At 39.9% G+C, this 20,584-nt stretch overlaps 2 protein-coding genes across 7 annotated transcripts in view; one reads left to right on the top strand and one right to left on the bottom strand.

Moving 5' to 3' along the window:
• Positions 1-2,002, top strand: part of KANSL1L (KAT8 regulatory NSL complex subunit 1 like) — a 118,899-nt gene extending 116,897 nt beyond the window's left edge. The window contains exon 15 of the mRNA XM_036926868.2: positions 483-2,002. Coding sequence (XP_036782763.2) covers positions 483-698 — 216 coding nt within the window. The 3' untranslated portion in view covers positions 699-2,002. The remainder of the gene's footprint in view (positions 1-482) is intronic.
• A 1,153-nt stretch (positions 2,003-3,155) lies between these two features.
• RPE (ribulose-5-phosphate-3-epimerase) lies at positions 3,156-19,782 on the bottom strand. Of its 6 annotated transcripts, none has more exons than XM_036926871.2 (6): positions 19,593-19,777; positions 11,300-11,379; positions 6,656-6,795; positions 6,141-6,275; positions 5,495-5,581; positions 3,156-3,885 (listed from the first exon to the last, which is right to left on the bottom strand). In XM_036926871.2, exons 1-6 carry the CDS (start codon positions 19,712-19,714, stop codon positions 3,763-3,765), a joined length of 687 nt encoding a protein of 228 aa, XP_036782766.1. In that variant the 5' UTR covers positions 19,715-19,777; the 3' UTR covers positions 3,156-3,762. The 6 variants fall into 6 exon arrangements, with proteins under 6 accessions (XP_036782766.1, XP_036782769.1, XP_036782767.1 ...); XM_036926874.2 differs by having other exon boundaries at positions 19,604-19,736; XM_036926873.2 differs by having other exon boundaries at positions 3,800-3,935; positions 19,593-19,781.
• Between the last annotated feature and the right edge of the window lie 802 nt (positions 19,783-20,584).

Here is a 20,584-nt window from a genome sequence, read left to right on the forward strand (position 1 = left end):
ATTTCTAACTTCAGGGGAGTGTTTTCTATTTTCTAACACTGCATGTATGATGTTCTTGCACTTTTCTCCATATCTAAAATGGAGAAGAATGGTGGACCTATAGAAACAGACCAAGTAGTAAAAAGCTCAGGAAACAAAGTCAGTAGGTGACTGTATAATAATGGTGGGATGAAAATGGAAATCTGTAAGATCATCAACACACTTTTAAAGCAGCTTTCCCCAAGTGCTCCTGGACTGAAAATGAAGACCAGTGCCCTAGGACTGCACTTCCTCTTCATGGGAGTGGCAAAGTGATATTCCCAAAGGTCCCTAAACAATACTTAGTACTTTTCATTTGAATCACTAGACATTTAGGTCCAAATGAAAATTTGTACATTTATGTGCTAAAGAATAACTATCACAAAATTGACATTTAAAGATAACTTGATAGATGAATGTAAACAAATTAGTTGGGACTTAACTGAAAATGTTTTCTCTCTCAGTCTTTGTGGTGGGAACGACGGGCTTTTCCATTGAAGGATGAAGACACAGAAGCCTTACTATGTCAAGAAAAAAATGATCATATTGAAAGTTCAAGGCCAGCTTTCCATGGTGAAGTCTTCTGTACCAGTGCACCAGGGAATGGCCACCATCCAAAAAAGCAGGCAGAAGGAATGGAAGAGTACAGAACCTTTGGTCTAGGACTTACCCATGTTTAAAAAAACAGGTGACAGGGAACAGGTTAAGAAAACTATATAACTGAATAGAAAACAGGAGAAATAGGTAAAGCCCTGTTCTCCATCTCCACCTCCTCCACTCAGAATTCCAGAGTAATAAGCAAGAGCATATACTAGAATTAATCTTTAATGCTGCTTTTGAACCAGACAAGGTATGTCTTCTTTTCCTTTTTGAACCATAGGAGTTACTAGCTTTTCACCTACAGGCAACTGCTAGTTATTTGTGTTTATGATGCAAATCACAAACACCCAAAAATTAACTGCTGCAACTTGATGTCAAATCACATTACTGGTAATTTTTAGAAGACTTTTACCCCCCTTTCTCCTACCAAACACACAAACACACACATACACACACACTACCTGTGCACCAAAGGTCAGTTCTTTTTTCTATGTATTTCTATGGCAATTCATTTAAATTGCCTGAGAAATATATTAGAATAAACAAATGTGTGTATAGAGTACGCATACATATGTACACACACACATTTTAAAAACCATTGGCAGTGACCACTCCACTTGAAAATGCAGGTAGGAACCACCCCATGGACTCTAAGCTGCACTATAAATAAAGAAACACAGGTTTCCAAGGATAATGTACATCTAAAAGTCCTGCAAATGGAGAGGGAATTTTTTTCTTCAACATGTTTAACCAATAGAAATTACATATGGAAATATCCTTACCAGATAACACAATACTCCTTTATCTTAAATCACTGATACCTGTTGGACTAAACACAGGTTATTTTCTGTTCACTTCTAACAGAACAAAACAAGCAAAGTAGAGTTAAATACTGGTCAATTTTAAAACTATCACATCTTTTAAAGCTTACCTATTTTATGTATCTCATGAAGACACCAACTTAAAATGAGCAACAAACAGGAATAGTCCTGTCAGTATAAATCTAGTTCATTTGATCATTCCTTACCGTAGCTTACACTATACAAAGAAGCATCTATTACTTTTTCTAGAATGAGAATTAAAATTTTTCAAAAGCTCATACTTTAATATTGGATACTGGAGTGTACATTAAGGAAAATTCCTTTTGAGGCGATTACCTCATTTTTTCTATGTAAAAGTTGAGGTCAATTGATATGAAATCACTTTTTCTCATGTAGAAAAGGTTATTCAAGATGTAGTACCCTTAGAACTGACAATCCTGGCCATCTGGCCTAGTCTAGGGGCTTGGACACTAAGTTTCTGTCAGGGATTGGAAATTAGTCCCTTTAATATTCAATTTCAATACTGACAAATGTTTTATTGTAGTTTAACTGTACATTTATTTTTTAAAAAAGGCCAGACAAACCCAAGTTGTCCAGGCAAGCCAACTCAATCTTTCTGTCATGTCTGATATATAATCTTCTATATAAGTTTTTTAATTAAAGTTATTTCTGTATACCTTGTGTTGTTGATTTGATTCACCACCATGCATGGCACAAACCTTTTTGCAAACTAAAAACAAACATTAAGAAATTTTTGTGTCATAAAAAAACCCAAGCAAGCTCTACTCTGTACAAGTGTTAACATTTTTTTTTTAAACCTTAGTTCTCAAAACTCATAGTTAAGTGACATTAGTCCTATTATTTCTTGCCATTGAACACATAGCAAGAGTATTATACGTATTTGTTGAAATGTAAATCTGATTAACACTGTACCTTGTCATCTCTTAGCCTATCTGGTCTTTCTTGGATTAGTAATTACATATCCTTGGGGTCAGAATCCATAGTTCCAGAATATCCTCAGCCATCTGGTTCTGCTACAAGGTACAATTAGACTGGAAATAAAATAATGTTAAGTAAAAGGGGCTTCCTTTGCCTAATCCACTGTGGAAGAGCTCCATCTGTAAGAAGAGCACAGACCAGAAACTCTCTGCCCTTCTGGTTCCTTCCAATGGTTCCAGCCTGTTGCTTAGCTATTAGTATCTTCATTTTTTATATGGGGACAAAAATAGCTCCCCTACCACTCACTGGAGTGATTTATAGATTTAATGAGATTATACAAAATATAATCTACAAAACAAACTCATATAATGGTAGCTATTTTGTAATGAATATCCTCAGTTCTACTACCCTACAATTATTGGAATAGTAATGGAAACCTGACATACATAAAGTATCTCTTGAATCTTCAACACAATCTTTCATGGCCATTATAATTACATTCAATGTATAAATCCAGTTAATAGCTTAGAGAGGTTGGTTGATCTGATCTGGTAAGTCAAACAGTTGGAAAGAGGAAGAGTCACGATTCAGTTCAGTACTACTACTACCTACACAGAGGCTTTCCCCTCCTCTGCTCCCAGCTGGCACGTTCTTTCACAGCCTCAGAAATGGTGGGTGTGATTAAGACGCAGGGGAATCACCTACCCCTCTAACAAAGCTAAGAAAACACCTTGAATAAAATCTACACTTGCATTTTAAGAGACCACCTGAAAATACCTGGGCTTCATATACAGTTTATATAGATTTTTGTTATTGATTATAAGGTACAAAGTAAGAAACAGATGTTTTAGAAGCAAGAATATGGTATCCCATCCAAGCCAGATTCAAACTCAGAATTTTCTTTTATAAGTTCCATTCTAGTCATATTATCACACATATACGCAACTCAAGTATGACATGTAACAGGAAAATCCCAAGGGTTTTCTCTTTCAGAAAACAGCCAAAGCACAACAGAAAATTCCTTTTAGAAATGCAGAAACATTTTTTTCATAGTAGCTAATATGCTTTTCTTAAGCATTAAGACGTATTTCTGTTTATAACCTTAATACAGCCATATTTTTACTCTTTATAAAAATCAAGTCTCCCAGTAACAACGGTATTTACCACACAAATCTTTACATCCCTTAACTATAAGTATGTAGTTAGTTGTACACACCAATTTCTAACGTCTTGGAACGTTCTGCACAATAGATTTTTAGTCACAGAATGAAAAACTGCTCAGAAAAGCAGCACTGCCTCAACTGTGGTATGATTTGGTAGTCAATATTCTTGTTTTCCAGTGAAAGGACATTTCTTGAGCAGAAACACTGGACTCCTTGTGGTTTCATCGATCAAGAGAACGTTTCTGAGCAGCTTCTGAGCAAACGTTTCTTAGCAGGTTGATCACAGATCTGGGGTCTTCGCTCCTCATGATGGCACTGCCAGACACAATCATGTTGGCTCCTGCCTGGAAGAAGGGGACACTTAGGTCACGCCATGAAGAAGATGCAGAACAGCCTAAGAGAATTCTGGACGCCAGTTTCTACCCTTGGAACTGTGAGCACTTTTAACTGTACAAAAACTACTTTTACAGGGATAGACTTAAGAAATCTAGTTCAGTGAAGAAAGACCTTAAGGTGCTTGACATGAAATTTTTAAATGTGTCTTACTTTTTCATAACCACCTATAAAAAAGCTACACTGCATCTTTGCTAATATTTACTTAAGGTTTAAAAACCTTTAATCTTCAATTCTATTAAGGTTTTTCAATATATACCAATGCACTCACAGCTATTAAAAAACAAATTATCTCTTATTCTTTGAATTTATGTATATGAATTAGTAGATAGCCTGAGAGGACAATTATTGCTAGAATGTGAAACTATCCATAACATATGGCAACATTAAATAATTTCTCATATTGATGCGAGAAGGAATAGAATGTCTATTTATGCTTCACTGCATTCCAGAATGGGTCTGAAGTGGCTTAAACAAGACTGAAGATGTTTTTAAATGTGGAAGCAAAGAAATCAAAGAGAAAAACAAATAAGATGAGTCTGTATTTAGTTCTGAGCATCCAAGAATTCCACTAGAGCAGGGAAACCAATCTATTAGGAGACTCACTGCCAGGAGAAAGCGGGATCTATTGGGAGAACTACTGAAGCTAGGAAAATTTCTTCACCAAGACAGTCGTTCTAAGATACAGCACACTGCATCTCTAATAACATTCCTCATAAAAACAGGAAAAAGAGTATTTTTATAGGGTTACAAGTTAACATGTCTCCAAATGTAAGCAGGAATAAAGTAATGGCAAACCACGGTTCAGGAAAAAGAATTCCACAAGGGAGTCAAAGGACATATGCTCACTACTCATTTGCTCAGCTTTTCTTCCATAAATATCTCATAGCCTACGCTGTTGTTAAGTATCAAGCAGAAAAGTGTGCCATTTACACAAAACAGTGGAAGTGCAGATTAGACCATGTCGCTTAATAAAAGCTGGCCACAGAAACTTTAGTCACTGGCAGTGGGAAGGGCTGGCATCCTCTCAAGAAACTCAGGATCTGAACTCAGCTTGGCCAGCCACTTGGCACCCACCTCTACATAGAGGGCCAGAGGCACTCAGAGAAAAGATCTAGATTTTTATCATGGATGTCTCTAGTCAGTTCTCTCAAGGGACAGATTGTAACAAATACATCTAAGTTCTACAGAATAACAATTTCTTCCCTCTACAAGCAGGTATGTTTTCTTTCTCTATTTTGGGGAAAAAAAGGTCACTCCAAAGCCCTGGAACTTAATGATCCTCCAAAGGCTGTGATTCAGCACACTCTTTTTCAAAACAGAACTTTCTTCAGCATTACTGAGATAATTGGGACCTACAAGCTAATAATTATATGACTTCAGAATCTTCACTTATTGCTCTTTACTTTCCTACTTCTACATTTGAACAAAAAATAATTTTCCAAGAAAAAAAGGCAATTAAGGAAATGTCGGCAAAATCTCTTTGGACCACAAAACAATGTCCTGGACATTACATCTGATAGGAAATTGGTCTAGGCCACAGCCGAGGAGCAGTCTCACCTCTGCACATTTATGGATAGTGTCAGGGCCTACTCCACCATCGACCTCTATGTCCAAAGACGGGAACTGGGTCCTCAACCAGTGAACCTAGATATACATATATGAGGAAATAAGTGACTCCTGAAGTGGCTGTGTGGTGGTGGGGAGGGGGGAAACAACCAAATAAACAGAAAAACCAATAGCCAGTATCAGCCACTAAAATAGGACTCCAGATGTCTCACCAATACAAATTATATAATAATTGGCATAACATTTATACCAATATAAATTATGACTGGAGAAAACTTCCTTTTTAAAATACTGAAACAAGTTTTAAAAAAGCAAGCTTTCCTCTGTTTGGCAAATAGCTTTACAGAATTTATACTTTATGGAAACCTTTATTTTCAATGAAGACGTCCAAGAATCTAAAGGTTACAGAGATAACGATTTTGAAAGAAAATTTCAAGATCAAGATGTTACATCTGTTCTGATGTTCAAATCTAAGTCCCTTACAGCATTTATCATGCTGTCTTAAACTGATCTGAGGCATTGCCATTGACACTGCCTTCAGAACAGGACATGTCTAAATATACAAATGGCTCAATACATGCTTACTGAATGAACCCATACAAAGAAAGCTCACCCCAAAATCAAACATTTCTTTTACCTTTGGCATCATATCTTCCATGAATTTCTGCCCTCCAAACCCAGGTTCCACTGTCATAACCAAGGCCATATCTATCTGATTGGCCCATGGTGCCAAATACTCAACTGTAGTTCCCGGTTTGATGGCAAGGCCAACCTGTAACAAACAAATTTGCTGTATCACATTTAACAATTATATCCATACTACATTATTTATTGCGGTGTATCAGGCTCAGTAGAAACATCTATTCTTAAAGAATAGATACATATGTAAATGGAATGCATAAATTGTTCAGACTATAATTAAAAAAAAAAAAAAGCAACAAGGCTATCAAATACAATGTTTCTAAAAGGCAGTAATTTCCAGAAAATGTTATGGAATATATAAATCTTGTCTGACAAAAAGTTATACTTAAATTCTGGCTTTCAGCTGAAGAGCAGCTGCCTAAGTCCGGTCTTCTCTTCCTATCTTCCACCAAATCTCCTGAACTCTGAGAGTGAATAGTGTAAAACATACTGTCACTGCTGACCTCTCACCTTCATCCCATTCTCCCGAATGTCCTTAATCAAAGCCCCTGGGTTCTCGGTAGCCTCGAGATGGAAGGTGTATTGATTGGCTCCTGCTACAGCCATTGGCTTTACCCACTGCTCTGGCCTGGACACCATCATGTGCATGTCTAGAAAGAAAAGACACATCTCCTAAATGTTACTGAAAAGAAAAACCTGGCTCATATTATTGAAGCAAGCCTGTATTTTTTTGCTACTTCGGATATACACTCTTCTGACATCAAAATAATTATTAAATAGTTATTCTGTATAGTCAGGCTCCTTTGAACCACAAGAAAAGGATTTGGTTAAACTCATTTACAAACAAAACATTTTTCCACAAAAAGCATACAGTGCTGTATGTGAAAAGTGAGTAGAAATTAGGAAATCGAGGTTCCAGGCTTAGGAAATGCCACTTGATAAAACTTTAAAAAGTCCTATCACCTGTGTGGACTTGCTTCATAATTTATAAAATAAGAAACCTAAATAAGTGATTCTCTCCATCAATACTTTGTTGAACAATTTTACTGTATCATTAACTATTCTAGCCCCTAGAGATACAGCAAAAATCAGAGACAGAAATCTCTGCTGTCATGGGGATGACAGTTTTTGTGGGGGAGACAAACCATAAAGAAAATGAGTACACTAGTGTGGCTGGCACTGAGGTGGGCAGTAGGGAGTGTAGATAGGATCAGAGGGGCACAGGGTGAGGAGAGACAGTTCAGAGCTCCGCAGGGCATTGGGTTTAATCCAAATGAGCTGGGGACAACACTGCAGGACTTGGAGTGGAGAAGTGGTTTAATTCACAAGGCCACGGGCAGAAACCCAGGTGAGAACTGACGATGGCAGCAACTGAAGCTGGAGAGAAATGGGGGGATTCTGAGTACGTTCTGAAGGCAGAGCCTGGGGGGCAGATGTGCAGGGTGAGTGGAGAGTCAGGATGGTGCAAGGCTTCACGTCTGAGTAACGAGAACAGAACTGCTGTTAACTGAGAGGCAGGGAACTGCAGGAGGAGGAATGCATTCAGGCGAAGGACACGTTAACTGGATGGAGCCTGATATCCACCCTAATTCTAAAGCTTGAAATCACATAAATGTATTTGGGGAAATGCGCATGGCCTTCTTTAAGACCCTGACTTAAAATATTAACAGTATTTAATGGGAAGGAGACGGCAGTTTAAAAGAGGCAAAATCAAGAAATAACACTGAAGAAGGTAACAGTAAATATTCCTGAGCTAGAAAGAAGGTAATGACAAGTTTCAAGGTTTTTATTTTTGCTAGAGGAAGCACATTTCTGATGCAGCTGAGCTATAGACCAAAGAAGTCTAGTATTCCTGAACTCAACTAACATTATAAAATGCAGTAAAACTTTGAAAAATGGCAGGAGAGTATATTGCTTGACAAATGAAGCCAAGACTAAGGTTTATACTTCCAAACTAACAAAAATAACAAAAATAGAACCTATCTTAATAGGTAAAACATCATTTTTAAGAGAGACTCCATTTGGTGTTTCTTATTTCTTTGTATTATAAACAAGGAAAATTCAGTCTGGCTTAAAATATCTAGCTTACTCATTCCTTAAATTACCAGACTGCTATGTCATTCAATCTCTAGCACACAGCAACCACAAGCAACCCGCACTGGAGAATCTCCTTTGTCCGAGGTCAGTGGCTCATGAATCTGCCTGCAGTTAACACACCAACACGATAAGCAGTTCGTACACGTTACGTCATTAGGCTCCCTTTACACTTAAAATTGTTGAATAGCCCCAAAAATCATTTTTGATGCGGGTTACATTTATCAATGTTTAATGCATTAGATCATTAAAACTAAGGAAATTTTAAATGTCTACTTATTGATTCATTAAAAAAAATAAATCTGTTACATGTTAATGTAGGAGTGGCATTATTTTACATTTTGCAAATCACTAATGCCTGGTTTAACAGAAGATCTCTGTATTCTCACATCTGCTCTACATTCAATTCATTGCAATGTTTTATGTGAAAAGGAGAGGTGCACAGAAAATACACGAATACATTAAAAACCTTTCCAGACAAGTGGACATTATTCTATTTCTACACCAAAACTAGACATATGGCACTTTTATAAAAGTTAGCTGTATTGTGGTATTATATAGGTTAGTTGCAATGTTTATCTGCAACCCTACGAGTGAGCTTCTTGAACTTTGTTACACAAAAACCCATTGGTCTACCTTCACACACTCTGAATGCATCTTTAAGTACTGGTTCACTGAATTACTCAGATCTTCTAAACAGTGACACATTTCTTTATGTACAATAAAAAATTACATTTATTAATATCACTACAGACCTTATCAGAAAAGCTGTAATTACTAGGAAGCTGTCATGTCACAGCCACAGTTTTCCAAAATCCTAATTTTCACTTTGCAAGCTCTAACTTTATCAGTGGCAATAAAAACTACTAATATTTTAGTTAAAATAAGTATTTTCCTTTAAGCAACAGGCTAATTACTTTTAAAGAAAATGTCAGTAAATCCCCAAGTCTGACAGCCACAGTTCATCTGCCAGTTTTTCATTCAAATGAAAATGGTGTTCTTGTAGACACAGTCAGTCCAGTCTACAACTCAAACAACGGCCCAAGTGGTTTTCATGGAGAAAACCATCACCCTCCAGTACATGGCCAAAGCGCTTTGCATGTATTTTTCCACTTGGTCACACAAAACATTAAAAAGACATGCACTCAGGATCAGAATTACTGTAATTAATAACTTGCACAGCTTCATCAAGCTTACTATGAAAGCATGGTGATGAAGAATATAATGACTACTTGTATTTCTCAGCACTGCTGCCTGACTCAGGCCAAGGCACAGGCAGACTAACTCACCACTGCTTTTGCATCATCAATACAAATAATGGCAAATATTGTTTTATGAAAATAGTTTGATCGCATGGACCACATGAAAGGATTCATGTGGGTCCTCACACCATACCTGAAGACCACTGATTGAGGTGGGTCATTTCTACTCAATACTGAGAATAACAGTTAAGAAAACTTCAGCTGTTATACATACACCTTGTGATTTAGTTCCTAGAATATATTCCAGTATTAATTATCCAACAACCAAGATCCAAGAATTAAACAAAAAAAGTTAATATAAAAAACAAAAGGTAAAAAATTCCAAACATCAAAGCAAATGGAGTCCATTCATTTAGACCCACTTCTAAATAGATAGACTAATTAGCAAGTTTATCAGCAAACAACAAACTACAAACAGGAAGAAAAAGACTGTGCATGGCAAGAGGAGAAGCAATGACAGCAGGAGAAATGAAGAGCAATGGGGTGTGACAACAGGAGTCCAAATAAAAGGGAGGAAAAGGGGGGAAAAATCCACACAAAGCCAAAATTAGATTCTGTAGCCACCATACAGTGGCGACAAACAATGCTATTTATTTCATCCACCTCTGAGTCTTAGGAACAAATTTATCTTGCAGAATTCATTTTCCAACATGTTAAAAAAATTTTTAGATAATCAGAGGATTATATTCCATATTTGGACATTTCAAAATGGTGAACATGTTGGTGAACACTGTTTCCCTCATGCCACATCAGACAGTGCTATGCATTTTGCCTGGTGTACTCAGTGGATAGATCCTATGGAGAGGCTCTGTCCAACAGAACTTTCTATGATGATGGCAACGGGGCATGGCCAATACAGCAGTCCACAACCACATGTGGCTACTGAACACTCACAACATGGTTAATGCCACCGAGAAACTTAATTTTTAATTTTATTTAATCTTAACTAATTTAAATGTAAAAAGTCACATGTGGCTAGTGGCTACCATGTTGAACAGCACAGCTAGAGTCCTTTATAAAACTGGTCAACAGTATGCCAACGAAAGATATTTAAGTTTACTGCAATTCCAGAGTTACATAAAAACATATTTATAAAAACTCATTAAATTTCTTCTGTTTGAGAGATTTGGTAGGTGAGGCATCACTAACGTGGTTTAGAAGTGCCCCACCACCACCACGGCTGAGAAGTAACTTTCAGGTCACCATGTGGTCTTAAACATCTTAATTCACAATTTCCTATGACACTGTAATGGAGCATATACAGAACCCACTCGTAAAAAGCTCCAATACTCATGAAATAACTGGCTTTCCTTCTAGATCATATATCAATTAATCCATAAACTCATTTAATAATTTATATTAAACCCTGATCTTGTGTCTATTTGTCTCTAGAAACTATAGTAAACAAAGTGGATGAAATCCTACTCTCTAGGAGTTTACAGTCTGATAGAAGTAACCTCAGACTAAAGGAAGTTTGAAGAAAGAAAATTCAGAAGGTGAAATGATAACCAGAAAAAAGTTGACTTAGGAGAGGAGAAAAGGCCTCTGAGGAAATGACAAATGACTCAGGGCCAAAAGATGAGGCAGAGTTACCCACGTGAAAAGCTTTCTAGGCAAGGAGATCAGCCCAAGTGGCCGAGAGGCAGGGAAGAGTGGGGCTTCTTTTCAGGCAGCCCAGGACGCCCAGCACAGAGAGGGACAAAGGGGTCAAGAGGAAATCGGAGGTTGAAAACTCAACCACCTACTTTTCCTTTACTTGAGCAGTATGTCCAGCTTCGGCTGGCACGGCACCACTTACCAAAGAAGGGGTCCTGGCCTAGCTGCTTTCGAAGGCTCTCTACCACAGGGTGACCAAAGGTGATGTTGGGGACAAAATGCCTACAAGACAAACAAAATCTTACTCTGAAAATGTTTTCAACTCAGTTTCTGTTATTTTCCTCAATATGTATTTGACTGGGGGTAGGGGGATTGTCTGCGACTGCCGTATTTTTCAACTTAGTATCTAACATCATCAGTTATTAGCCAAAGATATCTGGATAATTTCAGTTTTCAGAGCAGTATCTCGTTATTTCTGTAAATCATAATAACGTCACATGATTCATCTCTATAATCCATAATACCTGACAAGAAATGGAAAGATGACAAAATCAAAACCCCAGAAGTTATATGACTTGCCCAAGTCATACACTAGTTAGAAGTTTTGGATTCTGATATGGGTCTCTCAAATCCTGCCTGTGGCTACTTCTACTTCACAAGACACTAAATGGCAGTTTATTTAAACTTTCTTCAAGATCGTCAATAAAAAAACTTGCTGTGTATATTAATAACCACCATTCACTCAAAGTTTACAACATGCCAGGAATATCATCTTCACAACAGCCTTAAAAAGTGTATTATCATCCCCATTTGAAGAACAAAGGATAAATAACTTCCTTTAGTCACCTAGTTAGTAATTTGTGGGGACAGCAGGATGCAAATTAACTCCTCCTGAGAGCTGACCCAAAGTGCTTCATCATTATCCTACTCTAGTTAGTCTTTTCATTTCATCACTAACTCATTTCAATACGTAACAAAACCTCCTAAATTCAGTCACTTGCTGGGTGCTTCAGAGCACTGTATTTTATAAACATGTGAGAGTTCCTTCTTATCCCAGAAGAGCTAACAATCTCGTTGCCAATCTCAGTCTAATTCTGACTCAACAGGAAGTCATGAGCCTACTGCTATTTCCCAACTCCCTCCACATCCAGATGATCCAGGGGACTGGTTCTCACCAATGGAGTGAGTTTAAGGGATGTGTGTCACTGCAGAGCCCATGAGGTTAAGTAGTATTCCTTTTCTGCTCTCACTTTACCCTTCTACCAATAAAGAAGTTCTTAAATCCTACTGGAGAATGGCAGAGCCACAGGAAGATTACGTCCCTGGATTTCTGCATGGATGGACATAAATATTGAACTGCTATGTGAATTAGAAATAAACTTTATAATGTTAAGCCACTGAAATCTGGGCTTTATTGTTAAAGTAGTAGGTATTACCCTATCCGAGTGCTCCAAAGAAAGCTTAACAGTAACAAGTTGGCAACATGGGATAAAACAGTTCCAGGGTCAATAGCACAGCTTTAAAAGCAGGGAAGACCATGAGATTTGCGGAATTTGTAAAGATGGAAAAGAAATGAGGCTAAGGAAGAAAATGAAGCATAGGCAGAAACAAGCAAGTTTATCTCCAAAGAAGAGGGAAGACGGAGTTGACCAGTTTAGCTAGTATGAAAAACGCAGGAGGCAGAACGTGTCACATTAAGGTTATCAAATCCTGGGGTTAGCATCTGGACTTGATCCTGTTGTAAATATGAAGCTAAAGCAAGAAACATAACATAAGATGCAAATAATAAAGTTAAAGGTCCATTAGGCATAAATTGGAAGAAGGGAGGTAAGAGCTATTGGCAAATGGTAAGGAACATAAGAACGGAAACAGGGACAGGTAAAAAATGACCAGATATTAACTGATTCAATGTGGGGAGTTGGAGAAGGAGACTAATTGGTGGTTAATCAATCTTAAGCTTAGAATGAGCATTAATAAAAAATTGAAACTTATATGGGCCAGGCACCACGTGAAACACTTTCCCTATATTAACTCATTAAAACCTCACAACTCCTCTGTGAGGCAGGTACTCCTATCACCTGTATTTTACAGATGAGGATGCGGCCCAAGGTCACATACCCACTCAGTCCCCGTACACAGGTGTTAGATGCAGGCAATCTGGTTCCAAAGTCCAGGATCTTAACTACTAGCTCACCTGCCCTTCCAATGACAATTAACAACAGCCCCGGGGAGGAGGAGAGACTTGTTAGGTCAGGTTTCAGGTCAAGGTGGACAAGTATAGATAGTTTCACTCACAAACATTTTGGTCCTTGGAAGTTAGGTTTCTAACATTTAGCAAATCAGTCTACCATTAGCTGAAAAGCAGTGACTGCCAGGGTTACGGATAAGCAGCTTATCAGGTTTATTTAGAACTTGGAAGCGAGGATCAGATAATCAGATAAGTGAGGATCACCTACTAAGGCCTATTAATTACACAACTGCAATTGAGAGATCTGGATTTCATCCACAGTTCTTTTAATTTGCTGCCTAGCCTTGGAAGAACTTTCGTTGTCTTGCCCTTAGGTTTCATTTATCATGAAAATAAACATAATAACCACATCTTGAGAAAATAAAAGAATAAAACAAATACATTTTACTTCAAACAGAAGTATCATATAAACTCCTGACCCTCAAAACATAACAGGTGCCCCTCCTTTTATTTCACTTCACTTTACTGCACTTCCCAGATACTTCACAGTTTATAAACTGAAGGTTGGTGGCAACTTTTTTCAAACCACTGCCACCAGTTTTTTTTAGATAATTTTACAGTTCATGACTCTGTATCACATTTTGGAAATTCTCAAATACTTCAGATGTTTCTATTATTATTATGTTTCTCACGGTGGTCTGTGACCACTGAATGTTGATGTTACTATTATAAACATTTAAAGGTGCCACAGACCCTGAAAACGGAAGACAATGACTTAATCAGTAAATATGTGTTCTGACTACTCCACCAACAGGCATCCCCAACCTCCCTCCTCCTCGGGACTCCCTTGTCCCAGAGATACAATATTGCAATTCAGCCAATTAATAACCCTAAAATGGCTTCTAAGTGTTCAAGGAAGGAAGAGTCCCAGATCTCTCATTTTAAATCAAAAGCTAGAAATGATTAAGCTCAGTGAGGAAGGCATGTTGAAAGCTGAGACAGGCCAAAGCTTCGCCTCTGGCATCAAACAGTTAGCCAAGCTGTGAATGCAAAGGAGAAGTTCTTGACAGAATTAAAAGGGCCACTCCGGTGAACCCACATGTGAGAAAACAAAACAGCTTCATTGCTGCTATGGAGGAGGTTCTAGTGCTTTGGACAGAAGACCAAACCAGACACAACATTCCCTTAAGCCACAACCTAAGCCAGAGCAAGGCCCTAACTCTCTTCAATTCCATGAAGGCTCAGAGAGGTAAGGAAGCTGCAGAAAAGTTGGAAGCTGGCAGAGGTTGGTTCATGAGGTTTAAGGAAAGAAGCCACCTCCATAAATAAGAGTACAAAGTGAAGCAGCAAGTGCGGATGGAGAAGCTGCAGCAAGTTACCCGGAAGACCCAGCTAAGATCATTAATGAAGGCAGCTGCACTAAACAACAGAATTTCAGTGTAGACAAAGCAGCCTTCGACTGAAAGATGCTATCTAGGATTTTCATATCTAGGAAGGGAGAAACAATGCCTGGCTTCAAAGCTTTAAAGTGCAGGCTGACTCGGCTAATGCAGCCAGTGACATTAAGTGAAACCAGTGTTCATTTACCGTTCTGAAAATCCTTGGGCCCTTAAGAATCATGCTAAGTCTACTCGGCCTGTGCTCTCTAAGGGAACAGCAAAGCCTGGATGACAGTACATCTGTTTACAGCATGATTTACTGAGTATTTTAAGCCCACTGTCGAGACCTACTGCTCAGAAAAAAAGGATTCCTTTCCAAATGCTCTGCGATGGAGAACACGCCTGGTCCCTCAGGAGCTCTGACGGAGAGGCGCAACAAGACTAATGCTGTTTTCATGCCTGCAAACACAACATTCATTCTGCAGCCCATGGACCGAGGAGTAATTCTGACTTCAGGTCCTATTATGTGAGAAACACATTTTGTAAGGCTACGCATGTGAGTCCTCTGACGGAGCTGGGCAAAGAAAAACCTTCTGGAAAGGAATCGTCATTCTAGATGCCATTAAGAGCACTTGTGCTTCAGGGAAGAGGTCAAAATACCATCATTCACAGGAGTTTGGAAGGAGCTGATTCCAACCCTTGTGGATGACTGAGGGATTCAAGACTTCAGTGGAGGAAGTAACTGCAGATGTGGTGGGAAGAGCAAGAGAACTAGAATTAGAAGTGGAGCCTGTAGATGTGACTGAATTGCTATAATCTCACGGTAAAACTTTAATGCATGAGGAGTTGCCTCTTACGGATGAGCAAAGAAAGTGGTTTCCTGAGATGGAATCTACTGCGGGTGAAGATGATGTGAAGACTGTGGAAAGGACAATTTAGGATTTAGAGCACAATGTAAACTTAACTAATGAAGAAGCAGCAGGGTTTGAGAAGACGGACTCCAATTTTGAAATCAGTTCTACTGTGAGCAAAATGCTATCAAACAGCATTGCACGGTACCAAGAAACTGTTCATGAAAGAAGAGTCAATTGACATGGCAAATGTCATTGTTGTCTTATTTTAGGACATTGCCACAGCCACCCCAACCTTCAGCAGCACCACCCTGAGCAGCCAGCAGCTGTCAATATCCAGGCAAGACCCTCCACCAGCAAAAGGTTATTATGAATGACTTGCTGAAAGCTCAGGTGGTAGTTAGCATTTTTTAGCAATGAAGTATTTTTTAATTAAGGTATGTACATTTTTTTTGGACATGATGCTACTGCACACTTAATAGACTACAGTATAGTGTAAACATAACTTTTATATTCTCTGGGAAACCAAAAATTCATTTGACTCCTTTCCCGCAGTGGTCTGGATCCACACCTGCAGTAATTCTCAGGCACGTCTGTACGATCACTGTCCTACTGAAGAGCAATTCCATGCACTAGGTAGACCAAGTATCCTGCACGAACAAAACACATCAATATCCTCAGAAGAAACCAAAGACTCTGGTGAAGCAACAGCAAAGAGAGGCAACACATCCAAGCATGGGGTCAGGGTGTCCCATGTCTGCCTGACAGCGGTGCCCAGGGGAGCTCTTGCCACAAAACCGTTTCTCCGAGCCTGTTGATGCCAACGGGGGCCCGGGAATCTGAATTCTTAACAGGTGTCCACAGAGTTCTCATCAGTTCAGCTTGGAAAACACTAATTCATTCACTCTAATGAGGAGAAATTTCATCAAGGAAGACTGCTCCATTATTATAATGCTTTTTTTTCTTTGAAGGTACTTTTCTGAACGTCTGCAAAAAACAAAATGCAATAAAAGAACAAGGATCCCTTTTTCCAGAGGACTAACTGAGATTAAACTATAATTGTTAATAATACAGAGATATAATTATTTCATCATGTTCCATCATGAACCCTGAGCTTTGTTTAAGTGTTAAACAATCTAATTTGGACATATCCCAACCTTCAATTTTCCCAACAAAGCAAAGATGCAAAAGGAGAATTAAGGCTGATATAAAAATGTAGCTACGATGTAACCACAGAACAATTCCTGTGAATCAAGAACTACAAACTCATATGCCTACAGGGGGTGGCAGTTAACAGGGAGGAGCAAAACCGGGCGGGTCAGGAGAACCGGGGCTGTTATTCAGCTGCATCCAATTGTGGCCTCGGGAGACTGGGGGCCCAGAAATGGCAAATCTCTAGACGTTTTCAAAAGCTAGAAACCTAATACTACTGTCAAGTTTCCCAATTTTAAATCCTAATTTTAATTCAGAAATTGCTTATTTGCTCTGTTCCCACAGTCAGGACCAACACATCAGATAAGTGTCCTGTCACAATGCATGTAGATGCTTTCCAATTTTCTCTTCCAGAGATTCCACTTATCCTTTATTTCAAACAGCCAACAACACTGGTGCCCCAGCTCCATAATATTGACAAACTTCACGCATGACTTTCAAGATGAACACATTCCGTGTTAACAGGGAGGGACACTGAGGACCTCAGTGGGAGACGGAGGTTGCAAGCAGATCCAAACTGAGAGTAACGTTGGAAGCGATTTTTGAAAGGAGCCAGGAAAAAGGAAAGGGCAGACTCAGCACCTGGAGGGAAGCTAAGGTGCAGCTGGCGCCCTTGGGAAAGGGAGACCACCACCCCGCTCTCACAGCCCCGGCCTGGGACCCGCCGTGGCTCAGCCGGGCTCACCTCTCCTGGTGAGACAGCCACAAAGGGAGGGGCTGAACCTCTCTAAACCGTTTTCCTCCTTTGTAAAAGAGGAATACAAATAGCTCTTAGCTCAGAAACTTCTAAAAGTTTAAAAGAGAAAGGGTTTTAAAATGGTACATAGACAATTTAGTTTTTTCAAACGAAGATGTTTCTTGACAAAGGGAGAAAGGCATCAATAAAAAAATTAGTATTTTTACTTTAATAAGCTCAGGGTCTGCCACAGGGCTGGGAGAGTGCAAAAGTGATTCCTTACAGATCCCTCCACTATGATACAGCCATTCACTCATTCAACCAATTACAACTAAGCCTGTCATGATGATTCACCAGCAGAGAAAACAGAGGTGACCTAAAGGGACAGACCCTGCTTTCAGGGGGACTACAGTGTAGCAGGAAAAATATGAAATAAATACAAAAATAAGTGTCTCAACTATTAGCTACTCTTTGAGGACAGAGAATGTCTAATCACTGTTAGCCCAGTAACCGCAGAAGACACTTAATTTCTGAGACAACACAAGCTGTTGTATGCTTCTAATCCTGGCTCCCCAGCAACTTCTCCTAGCCACGAGACCACAGGCAGGTGACCTACCACTTTGTGTTCGATTCTTCACCGTCACTGCCGGTGCTAGTAAAAGCAACAACCTCATAAGGCTGATGAGTTAATTCACAAAAAGCATCAGAAAAGTTAAATGCTCATACATATTGCTATCATTAATATTCCCGACTGGTTAACTAAAACAAATTATTTTCTCCATTCATTCAATTACTCAAACATGGCACAAGACTTCCTTGAAACCAAACTGCTTCCTGCATCAAACAGACTACATCATATACATGTAGCCTGCTCTAGCCTGAGACACCTAGGTACCTCAAACACAAACACAGAGCTACCCTTCTCTGAGGCACACACTCCACTTGGTAATACTACCTGTGAAAGTTCAGGGCTTTCAAGCAAATGTGTCATTTAAAGTATTTAAGTAGAATTAGATGTGACAGCAAGCTTTTGTGAGAATATATACTAATCTTCTTACACACTTAGCCTTAACTTCTTAGGACCCTAAGTAAAGATTTTGCCAGTATCAATTGGGTATACTGGTAAATGAGTGGAATGCAAAAGAGAGACAGAACAAAGACAAAACTCCTATAACAGGAGTTACTAATCATCTCTTGTAAATAACACAAATTTGCAAGCCAGCATGAGAGAACATGGAAACTTTACCTATATAATACAATATAAATTTTTCTATCCAGACCCCAAGTAATGGCTGTTATGATTTTATAGCCAGTTATCAGCCAGGCTCAGAGAACTCTTGGCAAGACCCAGAAGATCCAAACTGCAACTCTGTCACAATGTTGTGTAATCTTGAGAGAGTATTAACTGTTTATTCTACACTTGTTTCCTCATTTTATAGCCAACTTAATTAACTATTATAATCTGACTCCAAACGATATTATGTGCTATAACTACAGTGCTTAAAAATTACTTACAAAAAACACCTCTCTGAAGAGCATGGTGCCTGAAGAGGAAATACATTAAGAAAAGCAAAATTCGAACAATGATACAACAGCTAATGATTACAGAGAATCTATACATGCCAAGCACTGTATACTTCACGTGTACTAGTTCATTTTATCTTTCAAAGATGCCTAGGCAGTAATTATTACTCCTATTTTTCACATAATGAAACTGAAGCTCAATGAGATTAAGTGGCTTGTCCCACAGACAACAAGTGGCAAAACTCGGGCACTCTCACTCGGGAGGCCAAGCTCTTCATTGTTACACAAGTCTGTCTCCCCAGCTTGGCCACTTACTAGCTATATGAGCTTGGGCAAGTCATGCCTATCCCCTTGGGCCTCAGTTTCTCTAACTGAAAAAGACGAGTCCTTGAGGTTGAAGGTTGCTTCCGGGTCCTACGTGCTAAAAGACCACACGTTTCGTGGGGGGGAGGGGAGGAGGTTGAGGTTGGGACGCGGTCACAGGCCGGGATGCCGCCTCTGGTCCACTCCAGGCAGGCCCCCGCAGCTCCCACCTGAGTCCCCTTCTCAGTACCGCGCTCAGAGTGAGGCGCTCCGCGGTACAGGGACGCCGTGCACCCAACAGGCAATAAGGTGCACCGAACCCGTCCTGCGTGGCAGCCCTGACCCGAGCCCCTCAGAGTTACCCGTCCATTACATCCAGGTGCAGATAATCGGCCCCAGAGTCCAGCATCCGGAGGCACTCAGCTCCCAAATTGGCCAGGTCGCTGTTGAGAATGGACGGGCCAATCTTGCAGCCGGACGCCATAGTGCTGGCTCCCAAGAGCAAGTTACCCCACGAGTGCCCCGCAAAGACTGAGCACTCGACTGGATTGGCGGCGCTGGTTTGGCCCCGCCCCTTCCCCCCCGCACAGTTTCCCGATTCCGCCGGAATCAGTCGCCCTAGAGGGAGGAAGTCCCGCCTCCCCCTCCAGGGCGGAGCAGCCCCCGGACGGCTTAGGGGCGGGGCCTCGCATAGAAGCCCTCTCCTAACTTTCCTAGACATTCGTACCTGAACAGGCGTTCTGGGTCTCCCGTCCTCGAGGAGCTAGCAAGGAGTTTGTTAGTTTTTTTTTTCGGTTTACGTCCCCAGCATTTCCCTTTCCTCGGCTTTTGCCCTCACTTTTTGTTTCTGCATCGTGTGCATGTGCGCTCCTTTCCTTTCCTCTCCACGTCTTGTGCTTGCCCTTAAAAATTTAAAAATGCTTCTTTCTTGTTTCTCTTTCCTTGATCTCCTAAGGGCTGCAAGAGTCAGATTTAGGGCGGTATCCTGGCTCTGCCCGGTACTAGCTAGGGGACCTGCCAAGCTACTCCTCCCTGACAATGTTTTCTCCTCTGTTAAGGCAATGACCGGCATTTAGGGTTGTGAGGATTAACAGCTTATCCAGGCAATGTACCCAGCACGGGATGCCTGGGGTTCAGTACAAAGAGCTGTAAGTTGTTTCTATGACTCTGATTCTGGTCCTCATCCCTCTTACCATCCCTTCTGCTTTTCCTTCTCGGGAATGCACACTGTTAAATTGTAAAACATTCATTTATTGTGCCGACACAGTCCAGAAGCGCGAGTGTCTGTTCCTTTCCCAAATGTGTCTAGGATCGTTGGGTCAGGAAGAGATGAAGTAAAGCCATAAGGAAGAAA

This window comes from Manis pentadactyla, chromosome 6 (assembly GCF_030020395.1).
Source record: "Manis pentadactyla isolate mManPen7 chromosome 6, mManPen7.hap1, whole genome shotgun sequence".
NCBI lineage: Eukaryota > Metazoa > Chordata > Mammalia > Pholidota > Manidae > Manis > Manis pentadactyla.